The 18,716-nt window shown below is 44.4% G+C and overlaps 1 protein-coding gene across 1 annotated transcript in view; it reads right to left on the reverse strand.

Annotated features, from left to right (window-relative positions):
• Positions 1 to 18,716, reverse strand: part of LOC114454835 (titin-like) — a 168,620-nt gene that overhangs the window by 107,748 nt on the left and 42,156 nt on the right. The window contains 39 exon segments of the mRNA XM_028435630.1: positions 77 to 203; positions 269 to 408; positions 614 to 880; positions 972 to 1,238; positions 1,310 to 1,576; positions 1,652 to 1,778; positions 1,871 to 2,010; positions 3,760 to 4,023; positions 4,130 to 4,396; positions 4,478 to 4,744; positions 4,859 to 4,985; positions 5,151 to 5,290; positions 5,515 to 5,784; positions 5,861 to 6,139; positions 6,406 to 6,804; positions 7,288 to 7,338; positions 7,694 to 10,147; positions 10,326 to 10,361; positions 10,544 to 10,648; positions 10,779 to 10,856; positions 10,978 to 11,067; positions 11,207 to 11,275; positions 11,381 to 11,449; positions 11,716 to 12,300; positions 12,458 to 12,508; positions 12,587 to 12,649; positions 12,758 to 13,141; positions 13,265 to 13,327; positions 13,408 to 13,494; positions 13,818 to 14,015; positions 14,519 to 14,581; positions 14,883 to 14,951; positions 15,698 to 15,965; positions 16,062 to 16,142; positions 16,486 to 16,669; positions 16,749 to 17,031; positions 17,106 to 17,459; positions 17,647 to 17,934; positions 18,344 to 18,634. Coding sequence (XP_028291431.1) covers positions 77 to 203; positions 269 to 408; positions 614 to 880; positions 972 to 1,238; positions 1,310 to 1,576; positions 1,652 to 1,778; positions 1,871 to 2,010; positions 3,760 to 4,023; positions 4,130 to 4,396; positions 4,478 to 4,744; positions 4,859 to 4,985; positions 5,151 to 5,290; positions 5,515 to 5,784; positions 5,861 to 6,139; positions 6,406 to 6,804; positions 7,288 to 7,338; positions 7,694 to 10,147; positions 10,326 to 10,361; positions 10,544 to 10,648; positions 10,779 to 10,856; positions 10,978 to 11,067; positions 11,207 to 11,275; positions 11,381 to 11,449; positions 11,716 to 12,300; positions 12,458 to 12,508; positions 12,587 to 12,649; positions 12,758 to 13,141; positions 13,265 to 13,327; positions 13,408 to 13,494; positions 13,818 to 14,015; positions 14,519 to 14,581; positions 14,883 to 14,951; positions 15,698 to 15,965; positions 16,062 to 16,142; positions 16,486 to 16,669; positions 16,749 to 17,031; positions 17,106 to 17,459; positions 17,647 to 17,934; positions 18,344 to 18,634 — 9,612 coding nt within the window.

The raw sequence follows: 18,716 nt of genomic DNA on the forward strand, positions 1-18,716 counted from the left end.
AAACACACAAAGTATTCACAAAAATGAGTCCAGTGTGTATCTCTCTCTATCTGTGTGTGTTTGTTTGTTTGCTGACCTTTGACCCTGAGCTGTGCGTTAGATTTAGCGTTAGCAGCAGAAAAGTCGACGCTTCCTGCCATGTCCATCTTCACGTTGTAGAGGATCAGCATGTGACGGGTTCCCTCCTCTTTGATCTCCACGTCCTGTAACCACAGAAGAAGAAGAATCAGCATCAGGACCAGGACCAGATGCCCCTGAGGACACTCACAGCTGATTGGTGCAGAGCGTCTCCCTTCAGTTTCCAGTTTCCATGGACGTCCTCCTCAGAGATCTCCGTCTCAAACTTGGCCGTCTCCGTCTCCGTCACCTCCACGCTGTAGAGGGGGCGGACCACCTTGATGTCTCTCTCTGTGTGAAACACATATACTTTCAGAGTTCTGCAGAACATCAGGAGGTGCTCATAGTGTCACCAGCGTGGCCTTCCTGTCATGTGATCATATCAGTGTTTGTGTTCCTGTTCCAACTCTTTAAAGTCATTAAAAGTGAGACCTGTGGGAAACATTGACAGTGCAAAAGTGATGTTGATGAATCCTGAACCCTGAGGGAATCAAACCTTCAATGTTGAGGTTGGCAGTGGTTTTGTCTGAGCCGCAGTCACACGTGTACGCTCCGATGTTGCTCTTCTCTGCCTTCCTCACGGTCAGGATACGCTTCTTGCCGTCGCTGCTGATTGCGATGTTCTTGGACGGAGAGATCTCTTTTCCATCCTTGAACCACTTCACGTCAGCCACGGCCTTGCTGAGCTCGCAGACGATTTTCACCTCGTCCTTCTCCACCGCTGTGTAGTTCTGCAGCTTGGTGGTGAAATAAATGTCACCCTCTGCAGGGAAGGAGAGTGAACAGGATGTGATGTCATCATGAGATCAACACACAGACGGAAACCTTCTGTGCGATGTCCTGAGGACACTGACCAATGACTGTGAGCAGGGCCGTCACCGTTTTGTCCATGGCTTCCACTTTGATCATGGAGGTGTCATCGATGGTGACTTCTTTGAAGGCCAGCGTGTGAACCTTGCCCTGGTCGGACATGTGCACCACCTTGCTGGGGTGAAGCCGGACGTCGTTTTTGTACCAAACCACGGGGATGTTGTCATGGGAGAGTTCCACGCTGAACTCAGCCGTCTCACGCTCCTTCACCGTCACGTCTCTGATCGGCTTGGCAAACTCCAGGCGAATACCTGTCATGGTAGGAACACACCAGGAACATCACATGAAGTCTTTGTCAACCAGAGACCATCTACCGACTCACCCTGTATGACCAGCTTTCCAGCCGTTCGCTTGTCCTCAGCCTCAAACATGTACTTGGCCTCATCGTCGTAGGCGGCAGAGCGGATCAACAGTGTGTGCAACATGCCCTCGTGGCTCAGCTGATACTTTTCATCGCTTTGCAGCTCCTGGGAGCCTTTGAGCCAGCGGAAGCTCTTAGCCACCCTTGACAGCTCCACCTCAAAGCGAGCCTCGTCCTTCTCATAGACCTGCACATCACTCAGCGAAGTCAGGAAGTTCAGAGGCAGCTCTGCAGAAAGACCAGGGTCAGTGATGTCACCAACACACTGATCATCAGCTGAGACTACAAACATCACAACTTTACCTTTGACCTTCAGGTTCGCAGAACACTTAGCGTTAGCGGCTGTGTACACCACCTCGCCCGTCATGGGCACCTTGCAGTTGTAGAGTATCAGTGTGTGTTTGGCGCCTTCTTCAATGATGTCCACGTCCTGTTACAGACAAAGTTAAAGTCCCAGTGTTTACATCATAAACACAGCTTCTATTGACTGTAATCTATGTTTACAGATCCTGATGGACTCACAGAGGATGGACTGAGGACCTCCCCGTTCAGCTTCCACTGGCCATGCACGTCATCCTCTGAGATCTCCACCTCAAAGCGAGCCGTCTCTCCATCGAACAGCTCCACCCCGTAGATGGGGCGCACCACCTTGATGTCCCGTGCTGTGTAGCAGAAACAGTTCTTAGACCAACTCTGAGGTCTGAGGTGGAGCATGCTAAGCTAAGCTAAGCTATTCAAGTTGTTGTGCTGAAGTGTCACTAAGGGTATACTCATACTGCTGCCAGCTTGGGCCGTTCCAAGCTCACAACAGGAACTCCCCCCCCCCCCCCCCCCCCCCCCCGCCCCCCGTCCCTTTTCTGACACGGTAGAACAAACGTGATCACCAGCTCAACTCGGTTCCCACAGACAAACAGATCATCACGTTAATTTATGACACACGTATGGCGTTACGTCATCATTAAGTGACTCTGGGTTTGTTGTTGACATTACATGCTGTTAATTTCATATCTTCTGTTGCGTAGTGTAACTATACGTCCAGATTTACCCAGACACGTGCTCTTTTCACGGCTGTATTATAGGAATGGACTGGGTTTCCCAGGGTCCTTGAACGCAACACGTTCATTTAAATAACTGTAACTCTGCTCATATTTGCTCTATCAAAGAAATTTCACCAGTTTATGAAAGATAATAAGTTGCTCTTTACAGCCAGTGTCGGTACATTGCGGTAATTTTACTCACACGTAACGGAAACATGAAAGATGCTGCTTTGTTTTGACGAAATCGACACAAGGAACAGAGAGAACCAAGTGAGTGAGAAAGAAAGATTAAAACAGACCAAATAACAGTGATTTATTGAAAATAAAAACTCTCTGATGATAAAAACCACCATGAATGGAGGTTCAAAGGAAACTGAGCCTATAAAGGTAAGATCAGTTTAATTTATAGATCAATAAATGTTGTTCTGATTTTGTGGAGCTAGTCTTTGTGTACATTAATATAAGTGTAAATAGATGCTTTTAATGTGTGAGACAGTTTAGGACAGATTATTTGTGTGTGTGTGTGTGTGTGTGTGTGTGTGTGTGTGTGTGTGTGTGTGTGTGTGTGTGTGTGTGTGTGTGTGTGTGTGTGTGTGTGTGAGAGAGTCCATCTGAGCATATTTATCTCCATCACTTTCAGTTTTCCTTTTGATGACTTATGCGTTGCTTCTTTTAATGTCCGGACCAGGAGCAAAACTCCGCCCAGTCACCAGTTTATCTGGATACTATTTGGACCATAACACTGATCAGTAAAGTTGGCAGATATTCACAGATTCAAACTTCCAGCATCAATAACTCTTTAACGAAACATCATCGACACATAAATGACACCTCTGTCATCAGTGTGAGGTGGACAACATGATACAAGATCATTTTTATCAAACGTAGCAGAATAAAAGTCCGTCTGTGGGTCCTCTCTGTGTGGTGAGATTAAAACATGAAGCTCTCATCCTAGTTTCCCCGTAAATATCCACACATCACACAAACAGAACTAGATTTAATTTTAAAACAGAAAAACGCTGCTTGTTTGGTTTTTGATTTTTCCGTATTCCTGCTTCTGGTTTTAAATTAATAAAACAAAAAAAAAACACATCTAGTTTTTACTATTTTTTAATTTGGTTTTGAAACGAAATAACCAAAGAACGAAGGGTACACGGATTGTTTGGAGGTAATTGGTTCTAATCCTGGTCCATCACTGTGGGATGTTGATCAGTCCTTTAACTCTAACTGATCATGTTGAACATTACTTTGGATAAAAGTGTTTGATAAATGAAATATAATCTTATAATTTAACTATGACTGAAAAAACTTCATAAAGCACACCATTGTTATTATGGTGACTTTAAGATCTTACTTAGCCTTCTGTGGTTTTACCTTCGATGTTGATGTTGGCGGTGGTCTTATCGGTTCCACAGTCACACACGTAGTGGCCTTTGTCGCTCTGTTCTACCTTCTTCAGAAACAAAGAGCGCCGCGTGCCCTCAGACTTCATCTGCACCATCTTAGAGGCGATCACCTCCTTCTGGTTGTGGAACCAGACCACAGGCACGTCTTTGCTCAGCTCACAGTCCAGCGTCATCTCATCCTTCTCTGTGGCTGTGTAGTCCTGCAGCTTCACCACAAACATGGCGTCGCCCTCTGAGAGAAGAGCACACAGTCCTTCATTAGTGATGAAAACCAACCAGGAGGTTGTAGGGACTTTCTGACATGGTGGCCCTGATCCTGACATGAAGGAGTGTGTTACCTATGACGGTCAGTTTGGCACTGGAGGACATTCCTCTGGCCTCAGCCTTTATCTGACATGTATCATCTAGAGACACTGTCCTTATTTCTAGCCAGTGTTTCTTTCCCTCCATGTGTGTGAGGACCGTACGGCTCACGTGGACTTTCATCTCGTTTCGGTACCACACCACTGGCACGTTGTCATGCGTCAGCTCCAGGTCAAAGTGAGCAGTTTTACCTTCTTTGACCGTTTGGTCCTGAAGCGGCTGTAAAAATTTGAGCCTCATGCCTGAAAAGCACGGGGTCATGACGGAGTCAGCACACACAGAGAGCACAGCAGCACACACACATGGAACAGGAGCAGCCTTACCTTCCACAGCCAGCCGAGCTGTGGACCTGCAGTCAGACACCTCCACTGAATACTGATCCTCATCCTCAAACTCACAGCTGTTAATGACCAGCATGTGTTTCTGTCCATCTCCAATCAGCTCAAACTTAGGGCTGGAGGTGATGATTTCCACCCCCTTAAACCACATCACCTTGGCAACGGCTTTGGTCAGAGTGCATTCAAACTTGGCCTGTTTCTTTTCAGCCACACTCACATCCTTCAGCGGCTCAACAAAGCCCAGACTGATCTCTGAGAATATCACAAAGCTACATTAGCTACATTAGCTCCACTAGCCTCACACCTGGGAGCTGCAGACCAAAGCAACACACGCACGCACGCACACAGACACACAGAGATACAGACCTTTCACACTCAACATGGCGGTGGTAACCGCGTTCAGGGCCTGGTACGACACTTCTCCAGCCTGGTCCAACTGCACGTTTTTCAGAGTTAAGAATCTTTTCTTTCCCTCCATCCTCATGTCACACGTCTGAAACATGGAGAGAATGTGAGCTACGATTAAACATCATCAGCTCAACAAAGCTTAGAGAAATGTAGAGGGACACCACGCATCAACATCAAGGTTTCTTATTACTACACAGAACATGAATACACCATTAAAAGGAAACATCTGATTGGTTCTGCTCAGGCTTACTGGAGTCCGGACTAAGACCTGTCCACGTAGCTTCCATTCTCCAACCACATCATCTTCTGTAATCTCAGTGTCAAAGTTGGCCTCCTCCTTCTCCACCACCTCCACACTAGAAAGAGGCTTCAGTATCTCTGCTTCACGCTCTGAGTGGAATACAACACAATCAGGAACATCCAAACGTTCCTACCCTACATGATGTCTGTTAGATTCTTTACTGCAGTGTGAGTAATGGAGAGGGTGGGGGGTGGTCACTGGTGGAAGTGTTTGAGATGAACCTATGATGCTACTGGCCTTACTGATGATACGTGAGAGCTTGTTCTTTAGGATACAGTACATTAAATACACCAGGGTTCCTCAGTAGACTCACCTCCCAGAGTCAGCTTGGCTGAGTATCTGCGGTCCTCCACCTCAAAGGTGTAGTCGGACACATCGTCGGGCTGGCAGTTATTAATGGTCAGGGTCATGTCTTTGCCATCCTTCTCGATGTTGACCTTGTCAGAAGGTGTGATCTCAGTGTCTCCTTTTAGCCACTTCCAGTTGGGCGTGTCCTTGAACAGCTCACATTTGAAGGTGGCCTTGGCCTTTGGCTTCACGTGCTGGTCCCTCAGAGGCTTGACCAACCAGTCCTTGATGATTTCTAGATGAAAGAGGATGGTTATTGCAGACTGAACTGATGACCTAAACATGTCTGGCTGATGCTGTGATCCAATTACCAATCACTTTGACGTTGGTGGTTGTTTTCACGTCTTCCTGACCGTCCACCTCACAGGTGTACGCACCTGCATCTTCGTCCGTGGCATTCTGGATAGTGATGGCATGCTGCATACCGATCACATTAACAGCCACTTTACCTGCCTGTGTCTTCAGGAGGTCGCCGTTCTTCTTCCACACCACGTCCCTCTCTTTGTTCAGCTCACAGGTCAGATACATGGGCTGGCCTTTCATACATGAGGTCTCTGGTTCCAGCTCCTTCAGCCATTTCACTGGGAGCTCTGTGAGGTCAAACCAAGCCAGATTTAAAGCTTTGTAATGATCTCTGAACTATCAGTTCGCTAACGCCACATTGAATCAGAATCAGATATACTTTATTTATCCCAGGGGGAAATGCTTAAACTTGACTAACTCTGAAAAGAAATAATGGACTGCAGATCTTCAGACCTCATTCTAAATTGAAACTGAATAGTTTTATTTTATGAAACATTGAAAAATAGAAGCTAGTTCTCTTTGATTTACTCATTATTGTAAAATAAGACATTACCTTCCACAATCAGCTTAGCTGTGCAGGAAATCTCCTTTCCAGCGTTTTTGGCCACGCAGGTGTACTCCCCCGTGTCGGACAGCTGCACGTCAATAATATGCAGCTTTCTGTCTTTACCATCAGCCATGAACTTGTGCTTTGGCCCCTCCCGCAGGTTGCTGCCATCCTTCATCCAGGACGCAATAGCAGTGGAGGGCGAGACCTCGCATTCAAACACAGCGGACGAGCCGATGGACTCGGCCTCCAGCAGCACAATGTCCTGCAGCTTCTTGATGAACTTCAGAGGAACGGCTTTGAGCTTGAACCCTCCAAAGGGTTCCTCCGGGGGGGACGGACCTTTACCGCCAGGCCTCAGGCCGCGGCCCCGCCCTCCGTCTCCAGGAGATGGAGTTTGTCTTGCTGCAACATTAAGGAGAATGTTTCTCAGACATGAAAATAAGCTGAGCATCATGAGATGTTAGGAGACCTACCATGAAGCCATTATTTATTTATGAGTAAAGCATAGAGGGAAACATTCTGCTTACAAACGTTATTAATAGAATCAATGTTCACTATGAGGAACAGCCTGTGTGTTACCACTACACTCACCTGTGTTTCTCACACCTCAAACATGTGTGGACACACATTGTGTCGTGTGTGTCCACACTGACACACACACTGTGGCAACCAACAGGACAGAGAAGGTCCTGACTATCAATAATCAGCTCTGAATGAATGTGAGCAGAAGTGTTATATGTTAAGTTTAGCATCTAGCCCCGGTTGTTGGTTGAATCATGTTAGGAGTAGATGAAAAAGCTCTGAATAAAGTTAGAAAGTTCATCAAAGTCATCATCTAGTGCAAAGAATGTTTGCATAGATGTGTTGAAAGCAGTAGATTCTCACCCCCAAACCCTCGGCCACGGCCTTTGGCTGCATCTTCTGAAGGTTTTCCCTCTGAGTAAAGGAGAAGACACGTTTTAACTTCTCAAAGAATTTAAAGAAGATATCACTGTTCAAAGTAAAGCTCCAAACAATGTGTCGATCAAGAGACCAACTCACTAAGTTTCAGACAAAGAGGATGAAGAAGAAAAGAAGGCACAACAATGGCACATACATTCAAACACTGAACAATCAATGATAGACAAATGTAGACGCTGACAAACGAATGAAAGGAAATTGATGAAGATGCTGATGGAGGGACAGAGGATGGGTTCACGATGAAGAGAGGATGGGATGAGGTTTACATGGTGTTCAGATGGGATGACGACCCTCCATGCTCACTGTGAACGGTCATGGACTTCAGCCTCACCTCGTTTGGCACCAGGCATGCCTGGAGTCTCTCGTGCACCATCCACTCCTTCACCTTCCCAGTCTTCAGAAGGAACCAGTTCCCAACCCCAGGCCTCCTCTTTGTCTTCCTCCACTTGTTCAGACTTGTCTTCAAACACCTCCTCCTCAGGTTGTGTTGTGATCCTGTTCATCTGAACTGCTCCAGGAGAAACCTCCTTGGCCACTGGGATCCGCACTTTGCCGGCTGTCTCAGGTTGTTTGGTGACCTCAGCTCTGGTTTTCTTATCTGGGGGGGGTTGCTCCTTGTCTGTGGACTTTGGAGAGTGGCTTTTCATTCTCTCCACCTTTTTTTGTTGACTTGCAGCATTAAGGACTTTTTCCACTATCTCCTCTTTGCCAAAACTTTGTGTGGGAGTCTTTTTCAGTTCCAAGCCTTTCTTTAGGCTTTCTGTGGTTTTATCTGGGAAATGTTTCTCAGTGTCTTTCTGCTCCAGAGGACTGGACTTCTTGCCAGGAACTACTGGCTGTACTGTCCTTGGAGGCTTCTTGTCCTCGTTCTTTAGTGTGGTAGTCTTTTCCACCTTCCTGAGTTGTTCAGTGGATTTCTGAGTAGCTTCAACCTTTACAGGTGGAATAGTTACTTTAGACTCTTTCTTCAGCTCTTTTTGAGATTGTTTTGATTGTTCCTCAGGTTTGGTAATTTCTTCATCTTTTGGTACTCTTTCAGCCTTTATCTGTGGGACGTCCTGTTGGTTCCTGCTGTCGTCTTGAGGAGGTATTTGAGTGGTTGCGGGTACAGTTCTGTCTTTCTTTGGTTTACCAGGAGGAGTTGGTTGGTCTATCAGTGGGACTGCTGCTTTCATGTCAGGGCTCTGCTTGCTAACGGTTTTTGCCTCAGTCCCTTCTGGTGTTTCTGCTACTCTTTGTTTTTTTGGTTTGTCAATTGGTTTCAGTGTTATTAATTCTGGCTCCTTGTCTGCTTTTGGAAACTTCTCAATTTTTTTTTTAGCTAAATCCACCTCATTTTCTTTATCTTTCTCAGCTTTAGGAGTTCTTATCCATCTGGTTTTCTCACTATCTACCTCCAGTTTCTTGTCCTCCTCCTCATGACCAAACTTAGATCCATCTTCACCAGCACTGAAGACTTGTTTGTTTCTTCTGTCAGTCATTATCTCTCTGTCTTCTCTATTGCTAAGATTCTGCACAGTTATGTCTTTATTAAAATGTCTGGTCACTTCAACTTCATGAATTATCACATCGTTCTCAGGTTCTTTGGCTTTAGTTGGAACTTTTTTTAGCGTGACCTTTAGTGGTTCTTCTGGTTTTGTTGGCTTTTCAAAGGGTTTCAGTTTGAGGGATTCTTTCTGCTCTTCTGCTTTTGGTAGCTTTGTTATTTTCCTCATATCTACATTTGGTGGGTCAGCTACTTCTGTTTCCTGAACTTTATGTGTTTTTGAAGAGCTTTCTTTTTCTGTTTTCACTTCTACGGACTGTCTCACTTCTTCCAAGTATGTGAGCTGAAATGTTTCTTCCTCAACCATAGAAACTGTCTCAATTCTTCCATGTCTTATTATGTCTTGATCTTCTCGACCGTGAAGCCTATGAACTGATAGCTCCTCATTAAAGTGTTTTATAACTTTGGCTTCATGAGTACTCACCTCCTTCTCGGGCTCTCTGGCTTTGGATGGAACCTTTTTCAGTTTGACCTTCTCAAGTTCCTCAATTTTTTCTAAAGGTTTCAGTTTGGAGGATGTTTTTGGCCCCTCCACCTTTGACAGCTTTGCTAATTTTGCGTTTTCATCGCTTGGTTTTGAAATAGCTTCTGTTTTGTTTTCCTGAGTCCCTGCCTTAGCTGTACTTTCTCCTGAGTCTTTTTCAGCCTTTTCAAACTGGAAAACCACTCGTTCACCTGTTCCAAAAGTTATTGTCTCATGCTCTTCCTGCTCTTGTTGTACTTTACTGTAATGACTTGTCACTTCAACTTTTTCTCTTACAACCTCCTCAGGTTCCTTGTGTTTAGTTGATAATTCTATAGAGGGGACCTTATTGACTTCTGGCTTTGCTGCTTTCACTTGCACTAAATCTTTCTGCTCTTTTGCTCTTGGAAGCTTTGTTTTTTTGTTTTTGTCAACACCTTGTGATTCAGGTTCTTCATGTCTTCCAACAGTATCTTTTTCTTGATTATTTTCCCCTGATTCTCTATCAGCTGCCTCTGGAGGTCCTAAGTCATCAGTCAACTTCACCTTTGGGCTTCTTTGTATTATTATTTCTCGATCTACTCGGTCGTGGAGTCTGTGCACTGACAGTTCTTCATCTTGATGCTTCATTACTTCTGCTTTGTGAGTTGTGATCGGTTTCTCAGGCTCTTGAGGTTTTGGGACGACACTCTTTAGTTTGACCACCTCTGGTTCAGGTCCTTGTTGTTTGGGTAAACTGCTGACTTTTCTCTTACCCTTTAGCTTAAGAGTTGGTGCTGTGGTCAAGGCAGTAGACACACAATTTACATACAGACACAAAGGGAACTCACAGTAGGCACACACTTTTTACTCACATACATGAACACAGGGCTAATCTTTCATTATATTTGAAAGCCATTAATATATAAAGCTTTCTGTGATTGAATGGTTTCTGTAAATAGTGGATTTGTGTACCTTTGGTTGGTCCTGGAGCTGAAACTGGTTCCATGTCTGTAAGATTGTACATAAGGGTCAATGTGGACAAAACACACACAAACGTTCAGTAAAGTATTCGCCAAAATTTACACAGAGTAAAAGTTTTTTTTTTAACATAGATGATTTTTCTGTGGAAGACGAAAACTCTCACAGAGAAGATGTTTCAAAGCTGATTGTGTCTTCTGGAGAGCTGTTACCTTCAGGGGAGTAGACCTCTTTGTCCTCAGGTGAGCGATCACCCTTCATGGCTGGAGGAGATGGCTTCTTCTCTATAGCTGCAACTTCAGCTTCAAGAATACCAACTGAGTTAGACAAAAGACCAAAAACAAACTAAATAATTAAGTATGCAACACTAACCAACTGAGTGTTGGCACAAACCACTACATTCTTGACCAAGTCCACAAAATCACAATTACACAAAAAAGAAACTACCTGCGGGCACACCGATTAATTCTGCTGGCCGTTTAGTGGCAGTTGGTACCGAGGGTTTCTCTTCCTCTGGAGGAGACACTTTAAAGACAAAACAAAAAACTGGTCAAACCAGGAGGACAAATGTGTGACAGACACAGAGTGGAGACCAGAGCTGAAACCAGAACAGACACTCACAGAGAAGACTTGTTAAAATAACAACTACCTGCATAAGGAGCAACGGTTGCTGCCGCTGCTGCAGAAGCTGCCGGAGGTGTCGGCTTTTTTGTTACTAATGGAGATTTCTGCTCCTCTGCAGGAAAAAGGTTTAAAATACAAAATGTCTTGGTCACAAACAAGGCAAAGAGCCTGACGATTAGGATAAAAAAAGAGCTTAAGATCCTACAGAAAACAAAACAGGACGAACAGCAGAAAGCATCAATGCTAAGTACCTGTAGGCACAAGCTCCTGTGCAGGGGGGGGTGAAGACTTTGGAGGTGGGGGAGAAGCTTTCCTTACCCCTAAGGAGATTTATTTATATTATAGCAAAGAGCTCACAAACACATGTAAACATTAACATGTAGGACAGATGGACTCATGATGAGTCTGTACACAACAGAGACTACCTGCTGGAGCTGAACCTGGTTCAGGTCTGGATGTTGGAGTAGAAGGTTTCTTCTCCTCTACTGAAGGAACTTTGGGAACATAAGATACCAAGATCACAAACACAACAAGTACAAGCTCTTAAAGGATTTAAAGATCAGATGAAATAAAGAAAAGTTGGACACAACAAAGACAAAACAGTAAGGAAGATTAGTGGCCAAAGTAAGATAAGTGATTGGACATGTGACCAGGCTACCTGTGTAAACCATCCAGTATCTTTTCTAAATGAGGAGTTAGTCTGTGATGTATCTGACAGATTAAAAGGTTTGATCTCGAGGCTGTGCACCTCTAAGAATACCTTTGTTAAGAGCTTTGACCTCAGGTCCTGTGTTTTTGTTCTTCACTCTTAAAGGTGCAGTAATGTCTTCTGCTTCGTCTGCTGTATAAGAACTTTGTTTCTTCATCAAAGAGGCTTCTTGGTCTGAAGGACATGTTGTTTTCTCTTCTGTTCTGTGAGATGCTGGTGGTTTTGGTGCTGCTGACACTTTAGTTTGAACCACTTCTTCTTCTGTGACCAATCCATGATGGACAGATTCAAAATATTTATCATCTTTTGGCTCTGAAACACTTCTTTCTTCAAACTTTATCTCAAGTGTCTTTTCTTTGGAAGCGAACTGTGGATCTTTTACACTAATGTGTGTGACTTTAAGAGATGGAGCTGTGTGGTTTTCATCACACACTGCTCTAACTTCTCCTTTTGTCTCCACTGTCTCTACTCTCAGTGAAAGTATCTGTTCTTTCACTTCTTTATATGTCGTTGTGTTCTCATGCCTTTCTTTGACTTCAGTCAGAAAAATCCTGTTCTTGAAAGTTTTATTTCTTGGAGCCTCTTCTCTATCTTCAGCCTTCACTGATGTTTCTTTGAGACCAATCTCCACAGGAGCTTGGACAGATTTTAAAATAGAAGAAAGGCACCATGGAGTGGTGTCCAAGAGGAGAACAACAAATGTTCAGAGAAAAAACAAAAAGACATTAGACAGAGCTCTGAGTGGTGTATGTGATTATCCATTAACAGTGAAGTGAGAGTATTTGGTTAATACCTCTCACTGTGGGATGACCTTCTATCCTTCCTGCAGCAGAAGTCTCATCTGCTTTAAAGGACAAATCAAAATGAACATCTATAGATGAAGTTACTTAGTGAGTAATCAGCCCTTAGAGCTCAAACATACCGTTCATGTGTTTGGTCACTTCCTGCTTGGGTTTAGCTAGTACTGATGTTCCTTTCCGTTCTACTGTGTGATGATTCAAATGAATATTCAGAGAACACAAAAAAACACAGTACACAAACATGTCTAAGAGGAGAGTAGGTTAGTATGAGGAGCACATGTAAACACATCTACCTGCTAGTTGAGGCTTTATAACTTTCACAGTTTGTTGTGGAGTTCTCTGCTGCATTGTAGGTTCTTCTGATGACATTACAGATACTTGTTCTTCCACCGTTGTTCTTCTTGGTTCTTTTACAGCAGTTCTTCCTACATCAACTTTCATTGATGTTTCAGAAACCTTCTTTGTTTGTTGCTGAACTTTGGTGACTTTTTGGATGCTGCTTATAGTTTCTTCTCTTGTTGTTGGTTCAGATGTTGTCATTGCTTCTGATTGAACTGGAACTTTGTCAAACCTTTTTCTATGAGATTCTTCTGGTTCCTCTGGTCCAGAAAAAGTCTTTGTGAATTTACTGGCAGGCCAATTTCTCAGAGGCTCTGGATGCTTCGGCTCTGAGACAACTTAGAAGAACATTTGTTCAAAAGATAAGATTATCTTGAACATAAAAGCCACACTCTAGCGAGTGCTGAGCAGAGTATTTTGAGAAGTAGTTTAAGAATAAACACATCAGGCCTCTGTAATACCTGGTAATGGAAGACCTTCCACCTGTGCTGGTTTGACCACAGCTTCCTCCCAATGGTCAACATCTTGTACAAAAGACAAGAATATGCACCGTTAAACTAAACAACAAAGATAGACTCTAAATGAGTGAGAGAAAGCAGAGTACCTTCAGCTGGGAATCGGCCACCCTGTGGTGATGGATGTGGCTTTGTTGGTTGAAGAAACAGTTGTTCTGGTGCTGATGCTCCAGCTGCTTTGAAGAATGATGATACGCAAGAATGTGAGCAACTTGACCAGGTTATAATGTCAAAGAAGGAAAAACACTTTCACTCTATTGAGTGTTTACAACAGAAACAGGAGACAAAAAACAACATCCCCTGGCCTACTCTAACGAAGAGTTTAATGAGCTCCAATGTTTTTGTCTGGAGTCAAAAAAAACCCCCCAAAAACTTTGGAACATTATTGAAGAGGTGCACAAACACTGCCTTCACACAATTAGTCACACACAAGAGGAACAACACAAAGACAAGATCGCAGCACAGGAAAACTGCAAGAAAACCAAAGATGTCCAGTTACCTCTCGGTTTAGGGGCCTCCATCTTTTTCTGGACAGCTTCAGGTTGTCTTTCAGTTGCTTTGGGTTCTGGTAGGGAGCTCTTTTTGTGAGAAACCCCTTTGGGTTCTGCTATAGCAGATATGCGAGACAACCCTTTGGGTTGGAAAGGTTCTGTAGAGATCTTTAGAGAAACCTCCTGAGGTGCTGGTTTGGTGTAAACTGAGGATTTTTCCAAAATGAAAAGAGAAAGATGACAGAAGAATAAACACGGAACATTTTAGGAAGCGACAAGACAACTTTAAATAAGACAAGAATTAGACAAGCAGGATAGTGACAAGTTCAGACTGACAAACATCCAAAGATGGACAGAGATCTTGGTCTTTAGATGAAGAAATAAATGAGTTTCAGGCCTTGGCTTATTGACCTGTGCTTGTGATTATTTACTTGAAAAAAATAAAGACCACAAAACTGTGTAGTAGTACCAGACTGGAAAGGTTGTTTCGGCTTCTTACCATGGTTTGACCTCCCAAACTTTGTTGAATTCTGTGCTTAGTGTTTAGAATTGTTTCATGTTAAAGAGCTTGTTTTACATTCTAACTGAAAGACATGAGATTTGAATATAATTTGGAGGATTTCATATTAAGAATACTGAAAACTAAAAACCAACAGAAAACAACAACAAAAGGAAAGACAGACAGAGAGGCTTCAGCAGTGAGCGTTACCTTCTGCTGTGACAAATTCATCCTGCCACCCTGGACCTGCTGGCTTCATCTCATCTTCTCTGACTTTAAAATGTCAGCATGAACCAAAGAAGAAAAGTAGAGACACAAAGACAAGAGTGAATGAGTAAAGGAAGCAGAAGAGCAACAGGAGGAGATCAGATGTTCTTTGAGCCTTCAAAGACAGAGCAAGACAACCTCTGATCACTGATCAATAATCTTCACACAACACAAGGAAAACTGAGAAGAAAAACAGAGAATGCACCAGAGACAGACAGACAGACAGACAGACAGACAGACAGACAGAGGTCTAACAGCAGCTGAGCAGAAGGCTGATGGAAGCAGAAGCTTCTAAAAGCATTCATACCTCCTTGGAGTTCTTCTCTGATCCTCATGTGTTTCTGAACAACCAGCTCTTCCAGTGGCTGTTTGGTTTCTGAAGGAGAAAAACAACCACCTCAGCATTGACCCATGATAGGACACAGCTGGGACTAAACCTAGGTCTATGGACCCATGATAGGACACAGCTGGGACTAAACCTAGGTCTATGGACCCATGATAGGACACAGCTGGGACTAAACCTAGGTCCTGCTTTAGTCCAATCACAGGCTGGATGGTTCTATGTTATCTCACACAGTGATGGAGGAGTGGTTTTATTTGGTAAGAAGAATTCATCACAGTGTTATTAATGAAGATGGTTAAATAGTGTTATATAGTTATTTAAAGTTTGGAATTAATTTCTGAATCCAATCATTCCTTTGTGGCTTCAGCTGCTTTAACGTGTCTTTATCTGACTATGTGTCTTAGATGAACCACGTCAGCAGTGACAGAGGACATTCAATACTGAGCTGCTCTCTGCTAAAGGCAGCAGTCATTTGTGTAATATTTGAATTATTAAATGTCCCTAAAACCTCACTTACTGCAACACATTCTTTTCTTTCTTTTCCTTTTTTTTATTTCTCAGCAAATAGAGTCTGAAAAGAACAAACCAGTGTCCTGTGGTCATGGTGCTCTGTGTTTTACTACATGTGGCTCATTGTCAGCTGAAAGTCCAAAGAAACAAAGCTGACACTCATTATGTGGTTCACGCTGATGTTTGTTAGTATGAAAACAAAGACACTGAAAGGTTTAGAACTGTCAGATTAAACCTCGAGGGCATTAGGACAAATGAGAAGCCCCTACCAGTGATGGTGAGCTTGGCGTTGGAGATGTGAGGTCCACACACCACCCGGTAGTTGCCCTGGTCTTTGGGCAGACACTTGTTGATCTTCAGATAGTGATGATGGCCCACTCTGCTGATCTCATACTTGTCACCGTTCTCCAGTTTCTGCGTGCCTTTGTACCAGGTGAGACCAATCTCAGGGTAGTTGATCTGGATCTGACACTTGAAAGTGGCGCTCTGGTTCTCAGGAGTTTCCTGGTCAGTGATGTCCTCCATGACAGAGACGGGCTGAGGATCAATGACACAAGTCACCACAAGAAAATTACGAGTGAACCGGATAAAAGAAGCCTTTTCTCATTCATTCCTGTTTAAACCACTTTGTACCTCATCAGCAACGCGCCCCTCCAGCTGCTGCATCAGACGAGCCATGTCCTCCTCCTCAACACGACCTCCTCGCTCCACCTCCTGCAGAACAACCAAACAACACACACACTGTCACTCACACACATCTCACTCCTCTGTGATGTGTTTTTTAAGAATCAGGAACTCAGGAACAAATGATTAATTTCTCCCGTTTAAAGCCTGATTAGGATTGAATTCACCTGCTCACTACATGGTTTAGAACCATAAAGCCGTACAACGAAATGTATGTATGTATATATGTGTAAAGATAAATTGTGAAACATTGGACACTTTTTAAAGTAAAAGACATGATGTGTTTTCTGATCTTCTCAGCTCCTTAGTTTTACAGACGTTAGTGTTTGTTTCAGTAAAGATGATGTTTAATAAATGTTGGCGAGGGTCTCACTAGTTGGCCAGTCTCCATCTCCTTCTCCTTCTTTAAGGACTCAATAGCCTGGAGAATGATGCGATAGTCATAGATCCCATGTTCTGACAGGATTCTCTCAAAGTCTTTGGGGTCATGACCCCGAATTAGGGAAACGATGTCAACCTCCAGTTCCTTCTTGGGGCTCTTCTGCTTGGAGGGGGTCCTACAAGCAGAAAGCAGAGTAATGGCTGGACTCCTGGGGCATTTTGACAATAAGAAAAACATTTCGCTGGCTCTCTTACTTCTTGAGCATGGTCCTCAGATCTCCTAGTCCTCCCATCTGCTCCTTTTTGGTTACTTCAATTTCAGCTCCACACTCAATCTCCCCGTGTTTGTTTGTGGCGACACATCGGTACTGTCCTGCATCAGACTTGGTCAGCTCTCTGATCTCCAGTTTGGCATCCTGGCCTTTGTGTTCAATAGAGATACGTCCGCCATGGGTCATCTGTCTCCACTTGCCCTTCATCCACTTCACGCTAGGGATAGGGTCACCTCCAATCTTAGCGATCAGTGTGGCAGTTTCCTCTGTGGAAACACAAAAACTTGAAGCTACCATTGCTGAATGCATTGGTTACAGAATCACACAGTTGGACACTCACTCTCCGTGGCTGAGATATTTTGGAGCTCTTCGATGAAGAACAGGTTGGCGAGTCTTTTGATGGGAGCGGCAGCAGCTGGAGAGGCGGTGGTGGCAGCTGGAGCGGCGGTGGTGGCAGCTGGAGCTGTGGTAGTGGCAGCTGGAGAGGCGGTGGTGGCAGTGGCAGCTGGAGAGGCGGTGGTGGCAGCTGGAGAGGCGGTGGTGGCAGCTGGAGAGGCGGTGGTGGCAGCTGGAGCTGTGGTAGTGGCAGCTGGAGAGGCGGTGGTGGCAGCTGGAGCGGCGGCGGTGGCAGCTGGAGCGGCGGTGGCAGCTGGAGCTGCGGTAGGCTCCGCCGTGGGGGGCTTCGCTTCTTTAACTACAAAACACCAAAGTCATCAAATCACAATCGTCATCAAGTTAATGAGCTGATGAACACACAGGAAGCAACAATAATACATCTGGCTGTGAATTTTCCTGTGTTTTACGACTTCCAGTCTCTGCTCACTCATCATTACTTTGTTGTTATGGTTACCTGTTACTGTGACCCCTGTTTCTATGGTTACCTGTTACTGTGACTCTGGACTTGCAGAAGTCACTACCGCTGGCATTGCTGGCCTTGCACAGGTAGTCTCCCGCATCACTCTTGGACACCTGGCTGATCTCCAGGCTGGGTGCTCCACCCACAAACGTGATCCTGGTGTTTCCACTGGACTTTAGTTCTCTCCTGTCCTTCAACCATTGGACGGTCAGTGGAGGTGTTCCCGTCACATGACACCTGAGGCTCAGCTTGTCGCCCTCACCAACACTGAGTGGCTGCAGAGGCGCGTCAAACTTCGGTGCCTGGCTGGTGTCTAAAGTACAGATGGGAAAATCTACTTTCCTCACCGTGAACATGTACAATTTAGACAGAAGACAAAAAGTTTGAGCTACTCTGTATAATTTGTCATTAGTTTGTGACTTATAATATTGATGCATACTTTATTAATCACTCCAGTGTAATGTTTCTGTAGTTTTACCAGGGGTAGTAGTGGGTTGCCAACTGCTGTGGAGCTATTAGGGTTAAAGGCCTTGCTCAAGGGCTCATAAAGATGGCAAACAGTAGATTAGAACTGGCGACCCTCTGGTTGAAAGTCCATTAGGCCACTACTGCCCCCTGTGCTAGCTGAAGCTAGTTTTATGAAGGAGATTAACATTACTATTAAAGTTTATGTGAGCTGCACAATTTAAAAACCCTTAAAAACTCAAACAATGTCCTCGTACCTGAGACGCTAAGCGATACCCCACAGGATGTTTTGCCGACCTCGTTGGAGACCTCACAGACGTAGGTGCCACTATCAGAGCTCCTGGAGTCTACGATGCCCAACACAGCCACATTGTGTTGGAAAGTGACGTTGTGTTTCCCTGATGGGAGGATCTTTGTGTTGTCCTTGTACCATGTAACGCTCAGAGGCTCAGAGCCTGACACCTTGCACTCCATCTTCACTGTTTTGCCTACGCTGTCAGTCATGAGCTCTGAAGGTCTCCTAACAAAGGTTGGAGGGACTTTGGACTCTGCAGAGAAGAGTAAGAAGAATCAGATCAATTAGAGTTGCTTACAGTCAACGAACCATAATGTCAACAGCTCAACTCATAA

This window comes from Gouania willdenowi, chromosome 21 (genome assembly GCF_900634775.1).
Source record: "Gouania willdenowi chromosome 21, fGouWil2.1, whole genome shotgun sequence".
NCBI classification, from domain to species: domain Eukaryota; kingdom Metazoa; phylum Chordata; class Actinopteri; order Blenniiformes; family Gobiesocidae; genus Gouania; species Gouania willdenowi.